We start from the raw sequence: 21,498 nt of genomic DNA on the forward strand, positions 1-21,498 counted from the left end.
GCTTTTGGACAAAGTTAAAATGAGATCATAATAAAAACAAGAATAAGAATTAGGAAAACAGAATAAGTCTAAGTCTAAATATAAGAATACCACATTGAAGGGCTCTTGTGGGCCGTGTGGTTTGCATTCCTCTCTTATCTGCTGTTGACGTTCCTCTTATGGGTTTTTTTAATAGATGAACTAAGGTTCAAAATGTGAGAACTGTTTGATAAGGAAGGAAAGCTAGTGCAGTGGGTCAGTGGTTGTTCCGTCTTTAGAGAAGTAAATGGTCTCAGCATCAAGAGGAATACACAATTTTACACTTGGAAACAAAGAAATAGCACATTTCATAATACAGCTTGCAAAATGGATATGAGGTCTTTCCTTTAGATGTGTGTGAGTGCTTTGTCTGCATGTATAGTGTACCTCATGTGTGCAGTGCTTGCAGAGACCAGAGGGAGGTGTCTGGTTCCTTGGCATTGGACTTACAGTGCTAAGAATCAAACTTGGATCCTCTTGAAGAGCAGCTGGTGCCCTTGACCACTGAGCCATCTCTCCAGCCACAGCATATGGTTTGAAGATGCTATATAGCTCAAAGGTCATATAAATTTTAGATATTTATTGGGTTTTTTAAAAGAAATAGATGTATATTCCTGCCTGTCTCTATACTAATGCCCACTGCTAGGCATTTCCATTCCACTGCAAACAAAACCGTTTTGGCTACAAGTGGATTTTAAAAGCTTGTTTTGCTGTATTCTATACACAACCTACCACATACAGCATTTTGTTGGACTTGAAACCATCAAAGCTATCACTGGTATGATTTCTGAAGTTTGTCAGGCACACATTCTGCTTTGTGTGGGCATTTTGGCCATCTTCTTCCTATGACCCCTTTTTCTGCTACCACGTCATGATAAGTTTTATTAGTTGTTTCTCTCAAAATTCTTCCAAGTTTCTGGGACGCTTAGGGTTTTTTTGTTTTTTTTTGTTTTTGTTTTTGTTTTTATTTCACAGCAGAATTGAAAGCTGCAGATGAAATAGGACAGTTGAGTAGCATGTGGCACGTCCTCATTCCCACTCTTCCTTAAAGGCAGGACATTATGACAGCTGTGCACTCTGCCGCTTCTGCTCCTAATTCCCCTTAGCTCCTGTAGACTCCGCCTTTTACTTCTCCTCCACTGTGCTGTGATTGTCTTCTAAGCTACTAGCAACCACGAAGCAACTTCCATTCCTCTTCCAGGCATTAGTGTAAATGGCATTCCTTCCAGGAACGGCCTCTAACCTCAAGCCTAAAATAGCAGTGCTTTCCGTGTGTGCTTGTCACCTCTATAATGCGCCCGCTGTCACGGCACTTGCTGCGTTATAGGGTGTTGCCCACCTCCTGGTTGATTTTTCTGTCTAGACTGGAAGCTTTAGGAGAGTTGGGGTAAGTCTAACCTTTCTCTCCTGAGTATTACACTTTAAAAAAAAATTCATATTGCCCAGGCAACCACCATCCTTCTTTTCTAAACACATCCCAAATCATTGTATTGAAATTTATACTAGTATTCTTTGAATACACACATATAAAAGAGAGACACACAATATATACATGTGCATATATTTATATATGATGTGCACATGATATCATTAGTGTTTATCTTTCTGACTTCCTCACTGGACTGGCCCTTCCTCATAACTGAGACCACATGGTCTCTGAATCATCAGTGACTAACATGAAAGTATTTAATTCATTTTTGTTGAATTGAACCAAGTAATACAAGTTTTGACTCTTGGACTCAGAATTTAATATTTCAGAAGCAACTTGTTTAGCGCTGTGGCAATATGGTTTGGTATAAGGGGAAGGAGTTGTGTGTAAAAAGGAGTAACTACTGTAGCGGGTTATTTTTGTGGATTGAATAATGTAGCAAAGCTTTTTTTTTTTTTTTTTTTTTTACAAACCTTTTCTTCTAAAGAGTAGCTGTTTCCACAAACAGATAAAATCCCTGTCGTCTGCTTAGTACTTTGGATCCCTGCCTGAGTGAAATCTGTATTCCTCTTGAATTTAAATGCTGACATGAACTTGTTTTTGTTCCAAACTCTTTGCTTTAGGCTATTATCGCACTGAGAGAGACAAAGGCACACAGTATGAACTGTTTTTTAAGAAAGCAGACCTTATGGAGTACAGACATGTGACCCTCTTCCGCCCTTTTGGACCTCTCATGAAAGTGAAGAATGAGCTGATCGACATCACAAGATCAGTTATTAATATCATTGTGCCACTTGCGGAGAGGACAGAGGCGTTTTCACAGTTTATGCAGAACTTCAGGTAACTCAGAGCTCGCAGATTTGGCTGAGTTCTTTACCTTACTCTGTGCAGACTCACTTCAGTTATCTTCACCAAGTATAATTACTCCGAGCTATAGAATAACTATATAAGCTTATAGGGTATTTTTAGATTTTTATTTTTCTCAAAGCATGCATGCTGCATTATGTTTCTTGACAGTTTGAACTGACATAAATCTGAGGGTGACAACTACTTGGAGACTCAATTTGATGACTTTATAATTGTGTTTGAATTTAAGATAAGCTGAACTTTTAAAAAAGATTTATGTGTATGAGTTTCTACTTTCATGTATTATGTGGACAACATGTGTACAGTGCCCACGGAGGCCAGAAGAAGCCATCACATCCCCTGGAACTGGAGTTATAGGTGGTTGTGAGCCTCTGTGTAGGTGCTGGGAACCAAATCCGGGTCCTGTGCTAGAGCAACCAGTGTTCTTAACCACTGAGCCATCTCTCTAACCCAGAAAGTTGAACTTTTAAAAGTCAACTATATTGAAGACTAATTTATGTACAATAAAAATTCCATATAGTCTAAAGATAATGTAATGGGTATTTGAAGGTTAAGTCATGTTTTCGTGACTTTTGACAAATGTGTAAACTCACAAACCACCTCAATGAAAAGCTAGAACATTGCCCTCTGCCAGTAAAATCTCTTGACAGCAATATGAATTTTGGTTTGTTTGTTTATTTGTCTTTTTTTTTTTTTTTTGAGTCAGGGTTTCTCTGTGTAGCCCTGGCTGTCCTGGAACTCACTCTGTAGACCAGGCTGGCCTCAAACTCAGAAATCTGCCTGCCTCTGTCTCCCAAGTGCTGGGACTAAAGGTGTGCACCACCACTGCCTGGCAATTTGAATTTTAAGATTGAAATAAAACTTAAAAATGCAATCATTCAACTAAAAGTAGGAGAACTTACGTCTTTCTTCTTTGCCATCAAGTTATACTTTAAAATACTAAGTGTTAAAGTTATGTTAGAAAAAACATTTAAGGAAAATGCTGCCTTTTTGTTTGAATTTAACAATTGCTATGTTTTAATACTCTAATTTTACTCCTTCTTTATTTTCCTATTTTAAAGTTAGCTAACTCTATCCTATGGTAGAATATCCAGAAGTCATGTTTCCAACTGAGTTTTGCCTGTTTGAAATAGCTCCATGAGATATGATTGCCATCAACTGGTTAAAGTTGCTTTTATTGCTATCGCTTTAAGAGACCGCATTACCCTCTTTAGTAAGTAAGCTGTGTCCTGGTAGCCGTGTCTTGGTCACAGGTATCGTCACTGTATACCAGCCACTAGCTAATTTTTATGAATTTTGTTCCATTTGAGAACAGCCTCTTGATCTGAGATAGTCATTTATTTATTTGGTTCTGAACTGATTGGGCATACTTCCTTAAAGCAATCCCACTGCAGATGTTCCAATAATGTTTTGAAATATGGCAATAAAGTAGCCATCGCCCTCAATGGGTCGTATTCACTGGCCCACAGACTTTGTGCTTTGCTGTAATATCTCCAACACTTGAGTGGTATCATCACTTTAATATTAACTTACTACTGCATGCGATTGCATTCTGTATTGATAATGTCTTACTTATTTTCTTGCCAAAACTTCATGTGATAGATTTCTGAATAAGTGGTGCTTTGTATGTTTTCTTGAACAAATTTTATTTTTCAATTCTGTTAGAGATGTTTGTATTCATCAAGACAAGAGGATTCATCTCACCGTTGTGTATTTTGGGAAAGAAGGACTATCTAAAGTCAAGTCTATTCTAGAATCTGTCTCAAGGTTGGTAAGCCAAAACATAGTGAAGTCCATAATGCTAGGTGTTAAAGTGTGTGAGAAGAATGAGAATTTCAGATACGTAGTGTTGTTTTAAAATCTGGCTGAGGGGCTGGGCAGATGCTCAGTCAGCACAGTGCCACTGTATAAGCATGAGCACCTGAGCCTGAGTCCTCAGAGCCCATGGCAAGCTGGGCATGGAAGCAGGCATGTGTAACCATGTTCTTGTGACAAGACGGCAGGCAGAGACAGAATCTCCAGAAGTGCACAAGCCAACTGAAGTGTTCAGTGACAAACAGAAACCCTGTCTTAAACAATATAGAAGGAAAGAGTAACACCCAATATTGTTCTGATATTTACATGCATGCACACAAATGTGCACACACACGTACATGCATACACATCATACATATACATACATTACATTACACACACAAAGCTGTCTGGGCATGTATATGTGGATGGCCGGTAATGATAGTAAGTTTTTCATCTTATGTGACTCTACAATCCATCTTCCTTATTGCTTAGCAGGCAGCCTGGGGTGATCAGGATTGTCTGTGATCTACCTACTTGCCCCCTTTGCTGTATTCTTACAGGTTCTGTTTGCTTTTCTAAATCTTATCTCTGCTTTGATACCATCATCTTACCTTTCTTCCTTCCTGCATACCCATGCTTCTGCTCTCTCCTGAAAATGGTGCTTATAGCTCCTAAGTCTTTACAATTCCCACCCAGTTCTGCAGTACACAAGTACACAGTTTTTATTTTTTTAATGTAAATATGCTGCATTATGTTAGGCTGGTTGTCCACTCTTACTACACATAACCTGCATATCTTTCATGGCTTTTTTATCTTTCTGCTGGTTGGTTTCATTTTTTTTTTAATTATTCAGCTACTGTATTGAGTCCCACCTACTGTATTCCAGGTATGCTGCTTGAAAGTCTAACTCAGGCAATGAAAAGACATAACTGAGAGAGTAGAGCCTGTCCCTGTCCTGCAAGGGCTCTCACAGCCTTGATGGACATAAATGTGACTCTCCACATCATGGTGGCCCTCTGTGAGCTCAGAACCACACCATTTTCTTAGCCCCTGGGCCTACGATCTGAGAGCCATGTATCTTTTTACTGCTAATTGTCTCTGCTGAGTCGCTTTCTATTTGGGACCTTTTCTCTGTCTCCCTCTGGCTGATGCCACAGCCTGACCCCAGCCCTCACTTCCCTGCACCCCACTCCCCACTTTATTGCTTTCAGTCACCTACCAAGCACCAGTCATTTTCCCTGGTGGATTACTGAAACCGCCTCCCTGTGTTGTCAAGATTCTTCTGTAGAAAATGGTAGAGAAACTTGAGCCTGCTTAAGGAGAATATGAGTAATATTGAAGGATCTTGGCTACCTCCCAGAAGTGACAGTGCAAGTAAGTTTGGAGAAGAAAATAACAGAAATAACTTTGGAGCCTGAAGGACTAGAATCAGACACTTGACTGCCATGAAAAATTTCCATGGTTTTGTCTGTTTTCTACATGTTGACTTCATTCTTCTGCTGCAGATTGGCTTCCTCCACATGATGAGGGACACTGGCTCACATCTTCTCAGAGTTTTCATCAGAGAGCTTCAGTGGAGAAAATCCCAGGGAAGGATGTCTTCCCCACCCTTGAGCTACTCAGTCATTCTGCTGAGTGGAGTGGAGAATTCACAGTTGGCCACACATAAGCCTAGTCCTTAGCCTAGGGAAATACTGCTGAAGGGTAGGTAGATGAGCCATAGTCTGTGATCAGGGCATCCAGGCTGGAAGTGGGCAATTTCTCAAAAAGAAGGGAGAGATTTATATACCGTAAGATGGAGAGGAGAGTCTGGGTACCCCGAGCACTTGAGTCACTCCATGTGTTGTATGAGTCTTCGATTTTTTCTTTCCATTACCATGCTGTCCTGTTCTAAGAGCAGGCTTCCTCACAGGCCCCCAAGTTCAGTGGTTCTCTAGTAAGTGCCTGCGGTACCTAGGGGGCTTACTAAAGCTGAAAGCTGACTCTGCTCCTTGCTTCTAAGTCAGCAACTCGAGGGTAGCTCGAGAGCTTGCCATCAGATGACTTGAGGCCTTCCCTGTGAAAGCCACTGACTAGAAACCCTGCTGGCTTCTCCTTCCTTTTCAGGTACTAACACAGTTGTTTGACCTGGGATGGATGGTGCGCTCAGTCTGGCTTTCCTCTTTCTTCCTGTTGTAGGGCCCCTTGGTGTGACCCTCTTCACTGTTCCTTCCCATATGCTTAATCTGACCCAGCTACTTTCTCTAAAGTGTTCTATGCTGTTTTACCTCTGCGCTTCTGAGAATCGTCTGAAATGGCCTTCTACTTGCAGGCACTGACTTTGAGATTCTACCAAGATAGAATTCAAGTTCCCCATCCGACATTTAGCTACTGTAGGCACAAGCAATCTCTTCCTGAAACCACGGTTTGTTCATTAATTCAGCAAATATTTATTGAACTACTTGTGAGGGCCAACGCATCATATTAATGAACCCAAAATCTATTTTGAATGAGTAGGTAGTATCATGCCACATGATACTAAGGGAAGAGCCACGGAAGAGAGGATAGAGGTTAGAGAGCCTCCTTCCTACGTGCTATCAGGGAGGAGCCTCTGACAATGGAACGTTTGTGTGAGTGAGGACCTTGAAGAGGCTAGGAGAGCACTGTGTGTCTCATTGGTATAGAATGCATTGTTGCTTACCAGAAACTGGCTGTGTTGCTATGTGTCTGTGTTTTTTTTCACAGTGCATTTTTTAAGATCTCAAAAGGCAATGCACCTTTTAAAATTCGTACCATTAGCATGTCGCTTCAAATGTGGGCATTTGGTGAAAATCTATTCCTGATAATGAACAAATGCAAGAAGCTGAAGATTTCCTCCCCCAATGTGAATATAGAGCCAACATAATAAGTTATTTGAGCGTGGTGGCGCATGCCTTTAATCCCTGCACTCAGGAGGCAGAGGCAGGTGGATTTCTGAGTTCAAGGCCAGCCTGGTCTACAGAGTGAGTTACAGGATAGCCAGGGCTATACAGAGAAACCCTGTCTCGAAAAAACAAAAACAAAACAACAACAACAAAAAATAAGTTATTTGAAATATAGTCCATTGTAAGTGCTGTTGAAGAAAGGACATTGTCAACCTCTAAATGGGACTTATCAGCTCTTGTTTTTGCTTTCCTCATAGTGAGTCCGATTTTCACAATTACACCTTGGTCTCATTGGACGAAGAATTTAATCGTGGACGAGGACTAAATGTGGGTGCCCGAGCTTGGGACAAGGGAGAGGTCTTGATGTTTTTCTGTGATGTTGATATATATTTCTCAGCTGAATTCCTTAACAGCTGCCGGTTAAACGCTGAGCCAGGTGCGTAAACCCGTCACTTGAGCCGAGTGTCTTGCTTAGGCTATCAGCGTGGTTCAGTGTGGAGTCACACTGATCTGAGGGAAATATGTCTTTCTTAAACCTTGGGGTGGTTTTAAAGCTTTATTAGGCGTAATTTAATTGCAACAATGAGTGGTAAGTTGAAACTCTGACCCTCTGATGCGCAAACCCTTTGTTTTCTTGGAGTCAAATTCTTATAGTTCTTTCTGAAGGGAAGTAAAGAAATGCAGAGGGTAGGGGAGCTCTTAGTTGTGGAATGTTGCCTAGCATATAAAACCCTAAAGTGGGTGTGAAGGCATGGAGAGGAAGGGAATACACAGGAAGGGAAACCTGGAATTGATGATGAGGAAGTGACTCAGGTCAGAAAGAATCACAGGTGGTGCAGAGGGGAGAGTTGGAAGTTCTTAGGTTCGGGAGATAGTGTGTGCCCGCACACGCATTCATGCACACACCTACACAGGCATGCAGAGGTCCATGTACAAGTAGTGGTTAGTCTCCAGATTAGACATTTTAAAGTGGCTTATGGTGCATTGCTTTATATTATAGATATAAAACAAATTTATAAATTTATAAGTATAAAAAATATAAAGAGGCTGCCAGGTAGTGGTTCCCTGACCATTATGGTGGAATACTTGATGCTGGAATATCCGGCTGAAGCAAGGGTTCCTCTACTCAGGGAAATGGCCTAGTTAGCTGGTGAGGTCCCTCAATGCCATCAGTTTGTATGACAAGGTCTCCTCAGAAGATCCCAGATCTTGGTTTAAATCTGTCTGCAGTTCTGTTTTTACTATTCTTTATATATCTATGCACTGTGCAGTATTCTATGTGTTTACTGTTTTTATTGATTTTCTTTGAAGAGTAATAACAGACAGTTTGAGTTTTCTTGGTGCTTGTCAGAGGTTAATTTACATTTGTTAATAGGGAAAACAGAGTCATGAAATGGCTCGCCTCCTGAGCGACTGAGGGAGGGATCGCCTTTGTGTTCCTCCCATGGTAGAAAGGAATAGGGGTGCAGCATCCTTTAGTCTGTTGTTGTTGTTGTTGTTTTGCAGCTTCAGTTTCAGTTTGACCTGTTGTTATCAAGTGAACATTGGTATTCTATAGTATTAATAAAATCAGCACAATGATAAAAAGAGAAAGGCTCCATAGACACAGTAATCAAAGTTCTTCATCTGTGTGAGATAAACATATATTTTTATTTACAGGTAAAAAAGTGTTTTATCCTGTGGTGTTCAGTCTTTACAACCCTGCCATTGTCTATGCCAACCAGGACCTGCCGCCCCCTGTGGAGCAGCAGCTGGTGAGACTTTGTATCTTTGTTATGAAAGGCACAATGATTTTTTTCTAGTTTCCTTTGTGTTTGTTGTACAAGTAAAAATAAAGTTCCAATTTTAAAAAATAGCAGTTTCAATGCCCATAGCCTCTTTTGCATTTCCACCTCAGTGAAGGTTTTCATTTCTGTTGCTTTAGGCTCAATTGACAGAAGACACTGACCATAGGAGAGCCTTGTGTCCCAGAAGGTCCTGATTATACAGTCCCATTTCTGCCAACGTGCTCTAGGAATGCTAAAACTAATATTAACTTTTAAACTCCACTAACTAGATATTAAAGAATAACTATCAGGGAATAGTATGCTATAGGAAATTACATAGATTATCACGAAAGGCATGAAGCCCTATAGTTATTACCTGAACTGTACTTAAATGAGCTGCTTTGGAAATGTTAAATAAGCGTACTGCTTAATAACATGGCTCACAGAGGTGTTACATACAAAGCTAGTAGGTAGAGTTCCTGCGCTTCATCCGCTGGGTTTCTCAGAGTTTGCACTGTATGTCCCTTCCTTTCTGTGAAAGGCAGTATTGTTCAGGGATATATATACAAATAGGACCAAAGTGACAATCGGTCACTCACATCCACCCTAATCTGACACCTCAAAGCACTTGATCTAGTTAGTATTTAAAGTGATACAAACAATAAGCAGTAGCCACACATAATAGAAAATGAGTTCAAAGTTGGCATCTTTACTAGGAGTAAAAGAGCTTTATGAAGTTACTGCTTTTAAAAACCACAGCACACAAGGGAGGCCAGTGGGAATATAGGCCAGCTGTCTAGGCTCAGGTTTAAACAGATTCATATCTGTTATTGTTAATACCTACTCCTGGGTATTAATAACAGATAATCAGGGCCTAGAATAGCAATATGTATAAAGCGACATTAAACACAAGCAAAACTTTAATAAGAAATTTACTAGTACTTAGTGTAGGGAGTGTTATATATCAAGAGGAAGGCATGGACTGTAAATAAAGTCAACACCAAAGTGTAATGTAGAGGGAAGTGGACGTGGGGGTTATTTCCAGATGACTGCTGACTGCTGTTTGTTTGGAATTTTCCTTTTTTCTTTTCCACCTCCCTCCTTTTCTTTTCTTTCTTTTTGAGACAAGGTCTAACTATATAGCTCAGGCCTGGCCCTGAACTTACTAACCCAGGCTGGCTTCAGAGTTAAGCCTCAGACTTCTAAGTACTGGGCACCACAAGTATATTTCACAATGCCCAGATAGATGACAGTATTATAACAGCTAATGTCTATGTGCCCTTTACTGTGTGAATGGTTCTATTCTATTCTGCCCATGTGTTAACTCATTTAATCTTCCTGACAAGCCCCTGAACACAGCTGTGCTGATGTTGTATCTGGTGAATTGACCAAACTGGGACCCAGGCAGCATGCTCCATGGTTACACCAAGGCACTGCACAGATCTGCTATGGTTTTTTTTTGTTTGTTTGGTTGGTTTGTTTTGTTTTGTTTTGTTTGGGGGGGGGGCAGGTTCAAGACAGGGTTTCTCTGTATAGCCCTGGCTGTCCTGGAACTCACTTTGTAGACCAGGCTGACCTTGAACTCAGAAATCCACTTGCCTCTGCCTCCGGAGTGCTGGGATTAAAGGCGTGCACCACCACTCCCGGCTGCATCTGCTGTGTTAATTTATCTGTTGGTGAGGATCTGTTTTGCCAAGCACTGTACTTCACTGAGAATCTCAGCACCCATAGCCCTACCTTACTCACATGGATTCTTATTCTGGAAGAGAACAGAAATAAAGTCAGATCATAAACATGATTAAAACCAACCAAGTTGTAAAAACTGATGAGGTGATTTCTGTGCTGTGTTGAGTCAAAAAGGCATTGCATTTGAGAGAAGAGGCTGTTTATAGGCATGGAATGGCTGGGAGGAAGCAGCTAAGCAGGGACTGGGTCTCCTCCAGTGCTCCGAGCACAGCTGGCAGAGTGGGGCAAATGCTGGCCCAGGTCCCACAGAAGAAGTTTGCATTGTATGCTACCTGTGTTAGCATTTAGAGAGAAGAAAGACTGTGACTCTGACAGGAAGCAGCCAGTGGGGCTTTAGCAACAGTGGAAGAGGGAGTGTGGTTGTAGCTTGACAAAAGGTGCTAATTGCACAGAATTAGAGATTTTTGGACACAGAACTGATATCTTGTATTTGGAGCAGATATGGAGACAAAGGAGAAGAAAGAAGTGGAAATAGGAAAGGTCAGGGATTAGGTATAGCCATGGTAGATGTGTGCTACTATATGTAAAATATATTTCTCTGGTATTCCTGGGGATGGGATTGTGGGGGCTTAGATATTTAGGCTGTGGTTAGTGTCTTAACTAGGATTTTATTGCTGTGAAGAAACACCATGACCAAAGCAATTCTTATAAAAGAAAACATTTAGTTGAGACTGGCTTACATTTAGTTAGAGGTTCAGTCCATTAATTATCATTATGGTAGAAAACATAGCATTGTACAGGCCAACTTGGTGCTGGAGGAGCTGAGAGTTCCACATCTTGATCCAAAGGCAACAAAGAGACTATCACACTGGGGATAGCTTGAGCTTAGGGACACTCTGCATCTGAGCCACTACGTCTGCTATCTTCCTTTCTTTATGTAGCCCACAAGGTGAGGATTATATTTACAATGTTATTGGTTAAAATTTTGATATTTTATCACACATGAAAATTATATGAAGTTGAAATTCTAGTGACCATAATAAAGCTTACTAGGGCACAGCCTGTTCATTTAATTATTTGTCAGTGACTGTTTTTCCAGTACGAGAATTGTGACAGACTGAATGTTTCATACAGCCTAAAATATTTATTCCACAGCTTTCTGCAAGGCAAGTTAGTGGAATGTTGGCTACAGTATTTCTCCTTGAGTCTTTCCATCCCTAGTCCCTACTGGTCTTCTTGCCTCAGGCCTCTGTGAATTTTCATTCCCAACTCATCTCTAGCAAGTCAGAATCGTCTTAGAACTCCTAGCTTCGTTTCTGCAGGAAACTGTCTCAATCTCTGAGTTTGGATGAGCTGCCTTGCTTAGCTTTCCTCACCATCGTGTCCTTCCCCAGGCTGGACTCAGTGCACCAGAAGCAGCCGGGTGCTTTGCTGTGTGCTCACCTGTGTCTCCTGTTCTCTACAGTGTTCTCCCATGGCATCCCAGCCTGGTTAAGGATGGCTTTCTCCCAGGCCCCAGGGAGGTCAACCACAGTCCTGCTCTACAGCATTCAGCCTTAGCTGCCCAGTCCTGGGCTCCTGAGCTGCCTTGGAGCCTTGCTCCAGCCTTCTTCCCACCCTCTGTCCTTGGAACCATGCAGATCACTCCTGCCCCTTCACTTCCAGAAGCCTTCACCTTCAGCTTACTTGGTTTTCTGTTTCACTTGGTTACTTCATTTTCCTCTCAAGAGCTGTTTTCCTTACTGCCCCAGGCTCTGTGCATTCCCAGTGAAGGGACTGCCCCACTTCCTGGGACCCACCTGTCCTTCTGTGGTAACTAAGCTGACCACCCCCTTAACAAGGACTCCTTCGTCACCCTTCCTCACAATGCTCCTAACAGATCTAATTTTATGTCACCTCTTTTATGTCACCCTAGGGCCTTGCTTACTGTCCTCTTGCCACAGTCTCTCCCCTCGTGGTTGAACACTCTCAACGGAGATCTATGCTTGCTCTTCTCCTGACTTGCAGTGCTGTCTTCCAAATACTTGAATAGCTTCTCTCATTTCATTCAGGTCCCTGCTCAGTTTACGTCCTCAAGGAAGTGTTGTGTAAGCAGCTGTTAACAGGATGGGCCCTCCTCTGTCATGCTTTCCGCTTGTTTTGGCATGTGGCACAGCCTTTTTGAAATGAAGATTTATTAGTTTGCTATTTTCCTACCCATCCTTGGTTTTGTGTTTCTCTACTTGGACTTCAACAGCAACAAGTTTATTTTATTATTGGTTTCCCTCACATAATGGAAGGATTGGTAATTCTAAGGGTGTCTTCACCAGTTGTTCGCAAACTTTCTGTAACGAGCCAATGGGAGATATTTTAGGCTTTCCAGGCCAGATAGTCCAGTTGTAACTACACAGCCCTCTCTCCTGTATTGTGAAAGCCCACATATGTCTTTGTCATGATAAATTATTTACGAAGCAGGTGGCAGGCTAGAGTTAGCCCAGGGCTGTAGTTCGTTGACCCCTTGCTTATACCACATAAACAGAACAAGTTGTCTTTTTCTACAAACTCTCTCATGAGAGTAAGAGGATCTTGGGTTTCTAATGTGTCCAACAACCCTCTCTTTTTAGCTTGTTGGTTTGAATTCTGCCTTAATACCTATTAGTGAACACCTTACACTAACTGGGGTAAAACTTATCTCATGGCTGCAAAGTATTCATGTTCTATTAAAAAACTATAGGTGACAAGAGTTTCCTAAAAGCTTACAAGCTTTATGGGACTAAATAATAGAAAATTACACTGAGGAAGCTGGGAAATGGGTTGCTGGTAAACACCCAAATAAGGTGTGTGTGTTGCAGAGGGTCTCTTGTAAGTATCACCTGTCAATAAAAAAGCCTATGGCCAATGAACTGAGGCAGGGAATAGGAGGTGGGACACTGGCAGGAAGAAAGAGGATTCTGGGAAACAGTGAGAGAATAAAAGGGGGTGCAGGGAGAGATGTAGGAGAGATGCTGGGGGAGATGCTGCGGAAGATGCTAAAGAAGAAGCGGGCTGGGACTGAGGAGAGGTAACTAACAGACAGAAAATTTTGAGAGGTTAAATAAGTTCTGAGCTAGTCAGGGATTGAGCCAAAGCTTTGACCAAGGCATTTATTAATAAACAGTCTCAGTTATCATTCTGAGAGCAGGGGCTGGAAAGAGGAAAAATGGATTTTTTTTACAGTGTATAGAGGTGGTTGTTGTAAATTCTCTCTCTCTCTCTCTCTCTCTCTCTCTCTCTCTCTCTCTCTCTCTCTCTCTCTCTTTCTCTCTCTCTCTCACACACACACACACACACACACACATCCACAATTAACTCTTGTCCCCCTATCATGAACCCACTGAAGTTAGGACCATCCTTTTTGTTTTATTTTTTGTTAACCTCAGCTTCAAAGCAGTACAGGACTTGAGTTCAAGTGATAAAAATCCTGTGCTCATGCAGGTTAGGATATTCGCTTGTTTTGTAAGGATGTCACAGCATATGATCCTTTAAATAAATGATAGGAAAAAAATTTGTGAAGTAGTTGTTTAATTATTGATTAAAACTTCTAGTTACTAAAGATTAAATTGAATTTTTTCTTCTTTACCATAAGGTTCATAAAAAGGACTCTGGATTTTGGAGAGACTTTGGCTTTGGGATGACCTGTCAATATCAATCGGACTTCCTGAGTGTCGGTGGGTATACACTAAGGGTAGAACTTGATGTCTTTATGGCATTTTCCTGAAAGGTATCAGAATTGAGTGCCCTTAGTTAAATTGTAGGGATGTATAGCTAAACTATGAAAGGCAAAGCAAAGCTCATAGTTAATGTCTTGGATTATAAAAATGAGGTTGTAAAGGTAAAAGCTGAACTTACTGGTTTCTTTAAAAGCAAGCAAACAAGAAAGAAGTCATTGGCTGGCGTGTCGCTGTGTTTACAGTTGTGTGCAGTACTCTTCCAGAGCTTTCTAGAACCTGACGGGTTGTCGTAGGTGTTACAGCCACAAGTAATCTTGAGTATCTAGTTAAAGGCTTTCTCTTTTCATTTAAAGATGAAGCCCTTTTTAGTTTTCTGTTTGAGTGCTATGCAGAAGGCCAGTATGAAGACAAAGGGGAAGAGGCCTCTGAAGTCGGAGCTAGAAACTGAGCATCGCTAAGGCCAAAGAAGTGGTCAGAGGTCTGGGCTCATCTCTCTCTTCTCCTCCTCATTTGTACTCACAAGAAGTGCCAAAGAGTAGTTTTGTAAAGAGTAGAATAGCTGCAGACTAGTTAGTGTCTTTGTTTCCATAGCATAATAGAAACCATAGCATCCAGCTTTGATATTCTTAACTCATATGAAATTCATTTTTATAATTACCATTTGCCTTAAGTCCCTCAACTCTTGTCCCTTGTTATTATATAATACTTGAGTGATAGAAAACTGAGAAGTAATGATAAAAACAAATGCCATTTTCCTGATTTTTTTTACATATTAAACTAGTATTTACTGTCTTTCAAAAATAGATTTTTGTATACTGTGAAATACTGTGACTGTTTTGAGTAGTCTGTTGACTTACAGACCTCATGTAAAATTTAGCAACTTGAAATGTACAGTTGCCTAAATTGTCCAGCTGTCACCAATAACTTTAGACTATTATCACCTTAAACCCCATGCCCATCAGCCATTATTCTTCATTTTCCATCAACTCCTTCACTCCCAGACTCACTGACCTGCTCCCTATTGGTTTGCTCCTTCTGAGCACTTCCATATTACAGTTGGGCATTCCATGGTCTTTCAGTATTGCTTTCTTCCACCCAGTGTGGTGTTTTCAGGGTTCGGTGCTTAGCGTTAGATGTGTGTCATGTATTACGTACCTCATTCCTTTTTAGAGCCAAATAATGTACCACTGTATGGTTAGAACACACGTTTTCTATCTGTAGATAGATATTTTGCTTATGTTTTTAGGCTATTATAAGAATTTCTGCTATAAAGATTTAAATATTTGTGTATATGCTTTTGTGTATACATAAAATTTTTCATTATTTTTCCTAAGTAAAATTGATGGTATACAGTGTGATGGTTCCTCTTAAATATCACACTTGAAGGGATTTTGAATCCCAAGGGAAACAAAACTCTGGACAGTTGAGCCATACCAACCATGGGCTGGCATCCTGAACTGAATTAAAACACACACACACACACAAAATTCATCACCGTCTGTTCTTGACTATGAATAAAATGTGACCAATGGCCTCGCACTGCTGTGGCTATGCCGTTCCTGCTGTGAGGCGCCCTCAGACTGTGAGCCAGAGCACTCTTCCTTAAATCACTTCAGGCTGGGTATCAGTCCCAGCGAGGAGGAAGTAATACATCAGGTAGTTGTGCTGAACCTTCTCAGAAACTGCCATGGCGCCTTCAAAGGCACTGCATCCTTGACATTTTCTCAGCAGTGCATGGCACTGCTAATGTTCCTGCATCCTCAGTAGTGTGTATGGTTATCTTTTTTAAAGCTTTATTAATGTATGTATTCTATGTATGAGTATGCTGTCTACATGCCAGAATCAGACATCAGATCCCATTACAGATGGTTGTGAGCCACCATGTGGTTGCTGGGATTTGAACTCAGGACCTCTGGAAAAGCAGCTAGTGCTCTTAACCACTGAGCCATTGCTCAGTCTTGCTTTTTTGTTTTTTGTTGTTGTTTTATTATTACTTCAACTGTTAGAGTATTTTGTTGGGGGTTTTGCTGTTGTGTTATTTGTTTAGGTCTCAGTGTTTTAGTAACCCTGTGGCCTGTACTGTGAACTTGGCGCATCTGTCTTCCCTCTGCTTTTTCTGAGAAGGGCAGCTAGAGGGAGAATGGAGTTGGGCATTGCCTTACTTCAGGCTCTGACTTAAAACAACAACAGAAACCCTCAACAGATTGGGTTCTGACTAAATAGTTTCTCCTGATGTCAAGCCTTATAAAAACTGAATTCTCTGCCCTGTAGAGGTGCTGTAGGTGTGGCTACTGTGTCACATGTATGTCAGTAGGTGGCAGAGAGGAGAGAGGCTATGTCTATGCGCAGTGTTCTGACCTGGGAACATCTGAATGATTAGTAGCTTAATACTCCCTATGAACAGCAAGCCTGAGAATCACCAGTCTGGCGCCAGGCAGGCCCAGATGGGCTGCCAGGATGGGGAGCAAGCCAGAAACTAGAAGAACCCCGTCTAGGACCACAGGCCCTGGGTGGGTGTGAGCCTGAGATAAGTGACCTTCACAAGAGGCCACTCAAGCAGGCTGGGCGAGAAGCAAGCCTGGATGGCCACCATGCTGGGGCCATGGAGCCCAGTCAGAAAGCTAGCCTGAAATGACCATAAGTCCGATGCTGTGCATGCCTGGGGGCATAGACCATGCCTGAGATAATCCATGCCAAGTGCCCTAAAGCATGAACTGGCATAGCACTCCTGATACCACTCATGAGACAACCCTAGACACTCAGAGACTCCGAGTGCCACTACAAGGAGCAAGTAAGTGGTATAGAAATAACAGAGAAACAGAAGGCTGTGGGCACAGTGAAGAGAGGCAGAACTGGGGACTAAGGGTAGTGAGGATGTGAGTAGCTGGGGATGGGTGTGTGCCCCTGCAGCAGCAAGGGTCTGTTACAACCAAAGCCCTGGTCTGGGCTGCTGCCCAGAGACAAGTTGATGTCTGAGGGCTGTGCAGAACTGGCCCCACCCCTCTACTGGGCATCATGGGAGAGCTGGCCCTGGAGGCATTAGAGCAGGAGAGCTGCCCTCTGCATTTACTTTAAGCATGTATACTATCTCTCTCTAATATTTGAGCATATCTGTAAGGAAGAAAACCAGAGCTATTTAGCAGTTAGTACAGATATGACTGCTTAAACTATAGAGATATGAATGTTAATTTAGAATTCTTAGGTATGAATGTTAATTTAGAAGCCTGGGTCTTAAAGAATTTTTATTTATTTTATGTATGTGAGTACAATCTCACTGTCTTCAGACACACAAGAAAAGGACTTCTGATCCCATTACAGATGTTTGTGGGCCACCATGTGATTGCTGGAAAATGGAACTCAGGACCTCTGGAAGAGCAGTCAGTACTCTTAACTGCTGAGCCATCTCTCCAGACCAGAATTTTTTGTTTTTTTTAAGACTATCTTCTAATTGTTCAAAAAGCTTTAAATACTTCTTTGTTCTTCCTGCTTTTTTAAAAAAGTCAGTTGTTTAGCTTGAACCCAATTTAAGAAATATCTCCATTTCACCATCACCCACTGCTATCAGCCTCTGTCCTACGACTTGTCAGAGTTGTGCTAATAAGGTTAGAATCATATTTATGTACCATGTCCACCGGCACAGTCTTTCTCTTTAATTTATTGGTACTGAGGACTGGACCTGGATGCAAAGCCTCTGCTTTTTTGAAACAGACTCTTATAGCGCAAACTGGCCTCAGACCTAAAATCCCCCTGCCTCTGCCTCATGACTGCTGGTATTATAGATGTGCACTGCCATGCCCAGAGTCTGTGGTTTTGTTTTTTCTTTTTCCGTTTTTTTTTTTTTTCCAGTCCTAATTGAGTAACAGACATCTGGCAGTTTCTTCCTTGAGTATCTTCTCCAGTTGGCTACAATTTTGGCATCTTTCACAGAGTTCATGTCTCAGCTTTTACCTTTCTCCACCTGTTTAACCTCTAAAACTCTGCATGTGTTAGTATTTAAACCTAAACCTTATTTTTTTTTCTGAACTCCTTCAGCAACCCCAGTTTACTCCTGTGAGTTCAAATCATGTGCTGCTAAAATTCCTTCCTTAAGGAAGATGTAAGTAATATCTCCCTTTCCTCCAAACATCCCAAAGATTAAACCAAAGTACAATCCGGCAGCTCACTCCAGTGACTGTACTGGGCTTGCTTACAGACCAATGGGAGTTCCAGGCAGGAGCATAGGTGATTTTAAAGCAGCCACATGGGAAGTCTGCACCCAACATGGATAAAGATTGCCCAGGACCAAGTGCCTGGGACCCCCTCCCTAGTCCTTCCTATACTGTGTACTTTTAAGCCCTCCCAGAGGTCACATGCAATTGGGACAGAATTGCTTATCCCTGCTTGGGAGACATGACAGGATGCTGCAGTGAGGGTCTCTGCTCCTCCCACAAGGGAAGGTCAGTAGTCAGCAAGTCCAGCTGTGGTGAACTTTTGCAAACAGACACAGCTAAACTCACAAAGATGGTGGCAGTGTGGCCCAGAGAACAGTTCTGTGTAACACCATCTGGGTGGGAACGTGATTTGTATTTCCTTCTCCTTTGACTTTCTGTAGGATTTGGTGTTCTTAAATGATAGCAATGTTTTCAGCAACTGATGTTGAACTCTCATAGTCTAAATGTCAGTTGTTAATGGAGTTTCTGACCAGGAAGTTATCCCACTATGCTGTAGTCTTATGCTGTACCATACAGTCTCATTGAAGCAGAACATCTAATACTCAGACACTTGTTTATGCTCTGGCTGCAGACCCTGAAAGTGTCAGTTTTGTACCTGCAGGTGGATTTGACATGGAAGTAAAAGGCTGGGGTGGAGAAGATGTTCATCTTTACCGAAAATACCTACACGGTGATCTTATTGTGATTCGGACTCCAGTTCCTGGTCTCTTCCACCTCTGGCATGAGAAACATTGTGCAGATGAGCTGACCCCTGAGCAGTACCGAATGTGCATCCAATCCAAAGCCATGAATGAGGCCTCCCACTCTCACCTGGGAATGATGGTCTTCAGGGAGGAAATAGAGATGCATCTTCGCAAACAGGCATACAGAACAAACAGCGAGGCTGCTGGGTAACAGACAGTCAACCACAAACCAGCACTGTTTATTCAGCCTTAATTCCAACTCTAGATTATGTGCCTCTTCCAGAGAAAAACTTTTCTTTTCCATGTTCTTTCTGAAATGTTTTTGTAGCTCAACTTGATATAAGAAGAAAACACAGGTGTCTTGATGTATAGCCTGCCTTGTGAGAGTACTATAGTATGAAACAGTTGACAAAATGAAATTTTATATTTGTCCCCAAAATCATTTGAATTAGATTCTGCCTGGTACCTGTGTTCTGATTGGTCCTGGAGTATACGAGGCTGATGTTGAGTTGGTCAGCACACTCCTACAGGGAACAGAACACTGGTTGGTCGAAATGTTCAGACAGATATGCCTGCTGACCACTAAGTCAATCATTTGACTTCAGTCTTTAGATGAAAGCTTTCATTGATCACATGTAGAATATTTTTTTCACAGAAAATAATTAACATATCTGAAATCTACAGTCCATCACAAAGGCATAAGTCAAAACCCCTTAGTTTCATGTTGCTTTCCCTTTGAATATGTTTTTAAGCAAATGGATATAGTAGATGTAGTTTAGAATTTATGGTTTGATTATAAATAAAATATATTGTTATGTTACCAATGTTCAAAATTCATAGTCAAACTGTAGTAGATTGTTTTGAACATTTTATTATATTGGATTGCAGGACAGTAGCTGTGTTTGGGAATGTCTTTTTATATAAGCCAGAGACATAGAAGATATGAACATTATAGCATGGTTTTATATGGCTTTTGTTTTGCACTGTCTTGTTTAGCATGGGCACATATATATTTATTTTCTATATGCTAATTTTACCATAATTGTGTTTGCATTTGTATTATACTTTCAGTTGAAAGAGTTTTATTGAAAAAAATTAAATGCATTATATAATAAGACCACCCTTGATTTGAGAAAAGGGAAGGAAGGAAAAGTGATTTGATAAAAATATAAATTATGGAGTACTTTAAAAAACTGTACAGATTGAATGCTACTTTAATTGAAATGTAAATTCTATTAATGAGACAAGATGAATAAGAAATTATATTCCAGTAGAACTGTACTATAATATTTATCACACATGGATATTTTATCATTGGGTCATTTACTAGATCCAGAAATTGGAGATAAAATAAAGGCATGCATAGTTTTTTTAACCCCTGACTTTTAAAGGGACCTGCTATTTCTATATACCCCCATGAGAACTCAGAAAAAGTTATTATTTTTGTTCAGTAAATCATACCATCTCAAATGTTACAAATGCCAAATTTCTAGGTGCTAATGTGAATCCAGTTCAATATTAACGAGTTGCTGAGGGTTCTACCTGGCATATGGTTGAGGTATTTTTTAAGATGTATAAAGGGCTTTCTGCAGAGTAAGCAGAGCCAGTAATCTCCTTTGTACACATTTATTTATTGTAAAGACCAGTGACCGTGGTATTTACAATTAGGGTACTTAATGATTTACAAAGGTGATTTCAGCTTGGTTTTGAGATAATCAAATGATTTTTACTTTAACTCCTATTTTTTTAAACTAGCTTTTATTTGAAGATGGAAGCTAAGCAATGAAAGCATTACTATATTTTTTACATTAAGTGGTACCAATAAAGTATTTTGTTACCAAAAGCTAAATGAAAATGTGGTAAGTTCATTTCTTTCTAATTTAAAATCTAAGTTCGTGAGGATTCACGGCATATAGTCGTGACATTAAAGAGTAAAGCAAGCACCAGCACATAGCGCCGTCAATAGCACAGCGCCGACAACTCGCCCTGTCGTGCATTTCTAGTACACATCTCACCTGTCACAATCCAACTCTGTGTTTCTCCACTGTTCAACTTTGTCTTGTTTTGAATTCATGTTATTATTTCATTATAGGCTTTCTAACTTTCATAAGGTATTATGTTCTTAAAGTTCACCCATGTTGCCGGGCTTGGTGGTACACACCTTCAGTCCCAGCTCTCAGGAGGCAGAGGCAGGTGGATCCCTGAATCTACAAAGTGAATTTAAGAATAATCAGAAATGTTACATAGAGAAACCCTGTGCAGAAAAACAAAACAAAACAAAAAGGCTTACCCATGTTAATATCCAAATTGATCCATTTTTATTATTGAGTAATATTTTATGAACATACTCTGATACTGACTTTATTAATAATATTTGTGCCTTTAGAGCTTTTTAATTTTGTTGTGTGTCATAATATTATTGGTTAGCTTTTGGTTGTTTACACTTTTT

At 40.9% G+C, this 21,498-nt stretch overlaps 1 protein-coding gene and 1 non-coding gene across 4 annotated transcripts in view; both read left to right on the forward strand.

Annotated features, from left to right (window-relative positions):
* Csgalnact2 (chondroitin sulfate N-acetylgalactosaminyltransferase 2) overlaps window positions 1-20,887 on the forward strand; it is a 34,801-nt gene extending 13,914 nt beyond the window's left edge. For all 3 annotated transcript variants that reach the window (XM_085840102.1, XM_085840100.1, XM_085840101.1), the window contains 6 exons: window positions 2,071-2,287; window positions 3,980-4,081; window positions 7,272-7,450; window positions 8,674-8,768; window positions 14,071-14,152; window positions 18,968-20,887. In XM_085840102.1, the coding sequence (XP_085696228.1) occupies window positions 2,071-2,287; window positions 3,980-4,081; window positions 7,272-7,450; window positions 8,674-8,768; window positions 14,071-14,152; window positions 18,968-19,260 (968 nt within the window). In that variant the 3' untranslated portion in view covers window positions 19,261-20,887. The remainder of the gene's footprint in view (window positions 1-2,070; window positions 2,288-3,979; window positions 4,082-7,271; window positions 7,451-8,673; window positions 8,769-14,070; window positions 14,153-18,967) is intronic.
* LOC115031391 (small nucleolar RNA SNORA17) lies at window positions 16,415-16,547 on the forward strand. The gene has a single exon (XR_003837031.1). It is a non-coding gene; the product is annotated as a small nucleolar RNA SNORA17 (small nucleolar RNA).
* Window positions 20,888-21,498: the final 611 nt, after the last annotated feature.

The sequence above is a fragment of the Mus caroli genome, unplaced genomic scaffold (genome assembly GCF_978045245.1).
Source record: "Mus caroli unplaced genomic scaffold, Mus_caroli_1 scaffold_7, whole genome shotgun sequence".
NCBI classification, from domain to species: Eukaryota; Metazoa; Chordata; class Mammalia; order Rodentia; family Muridae; genus Mus; species Mus caroli.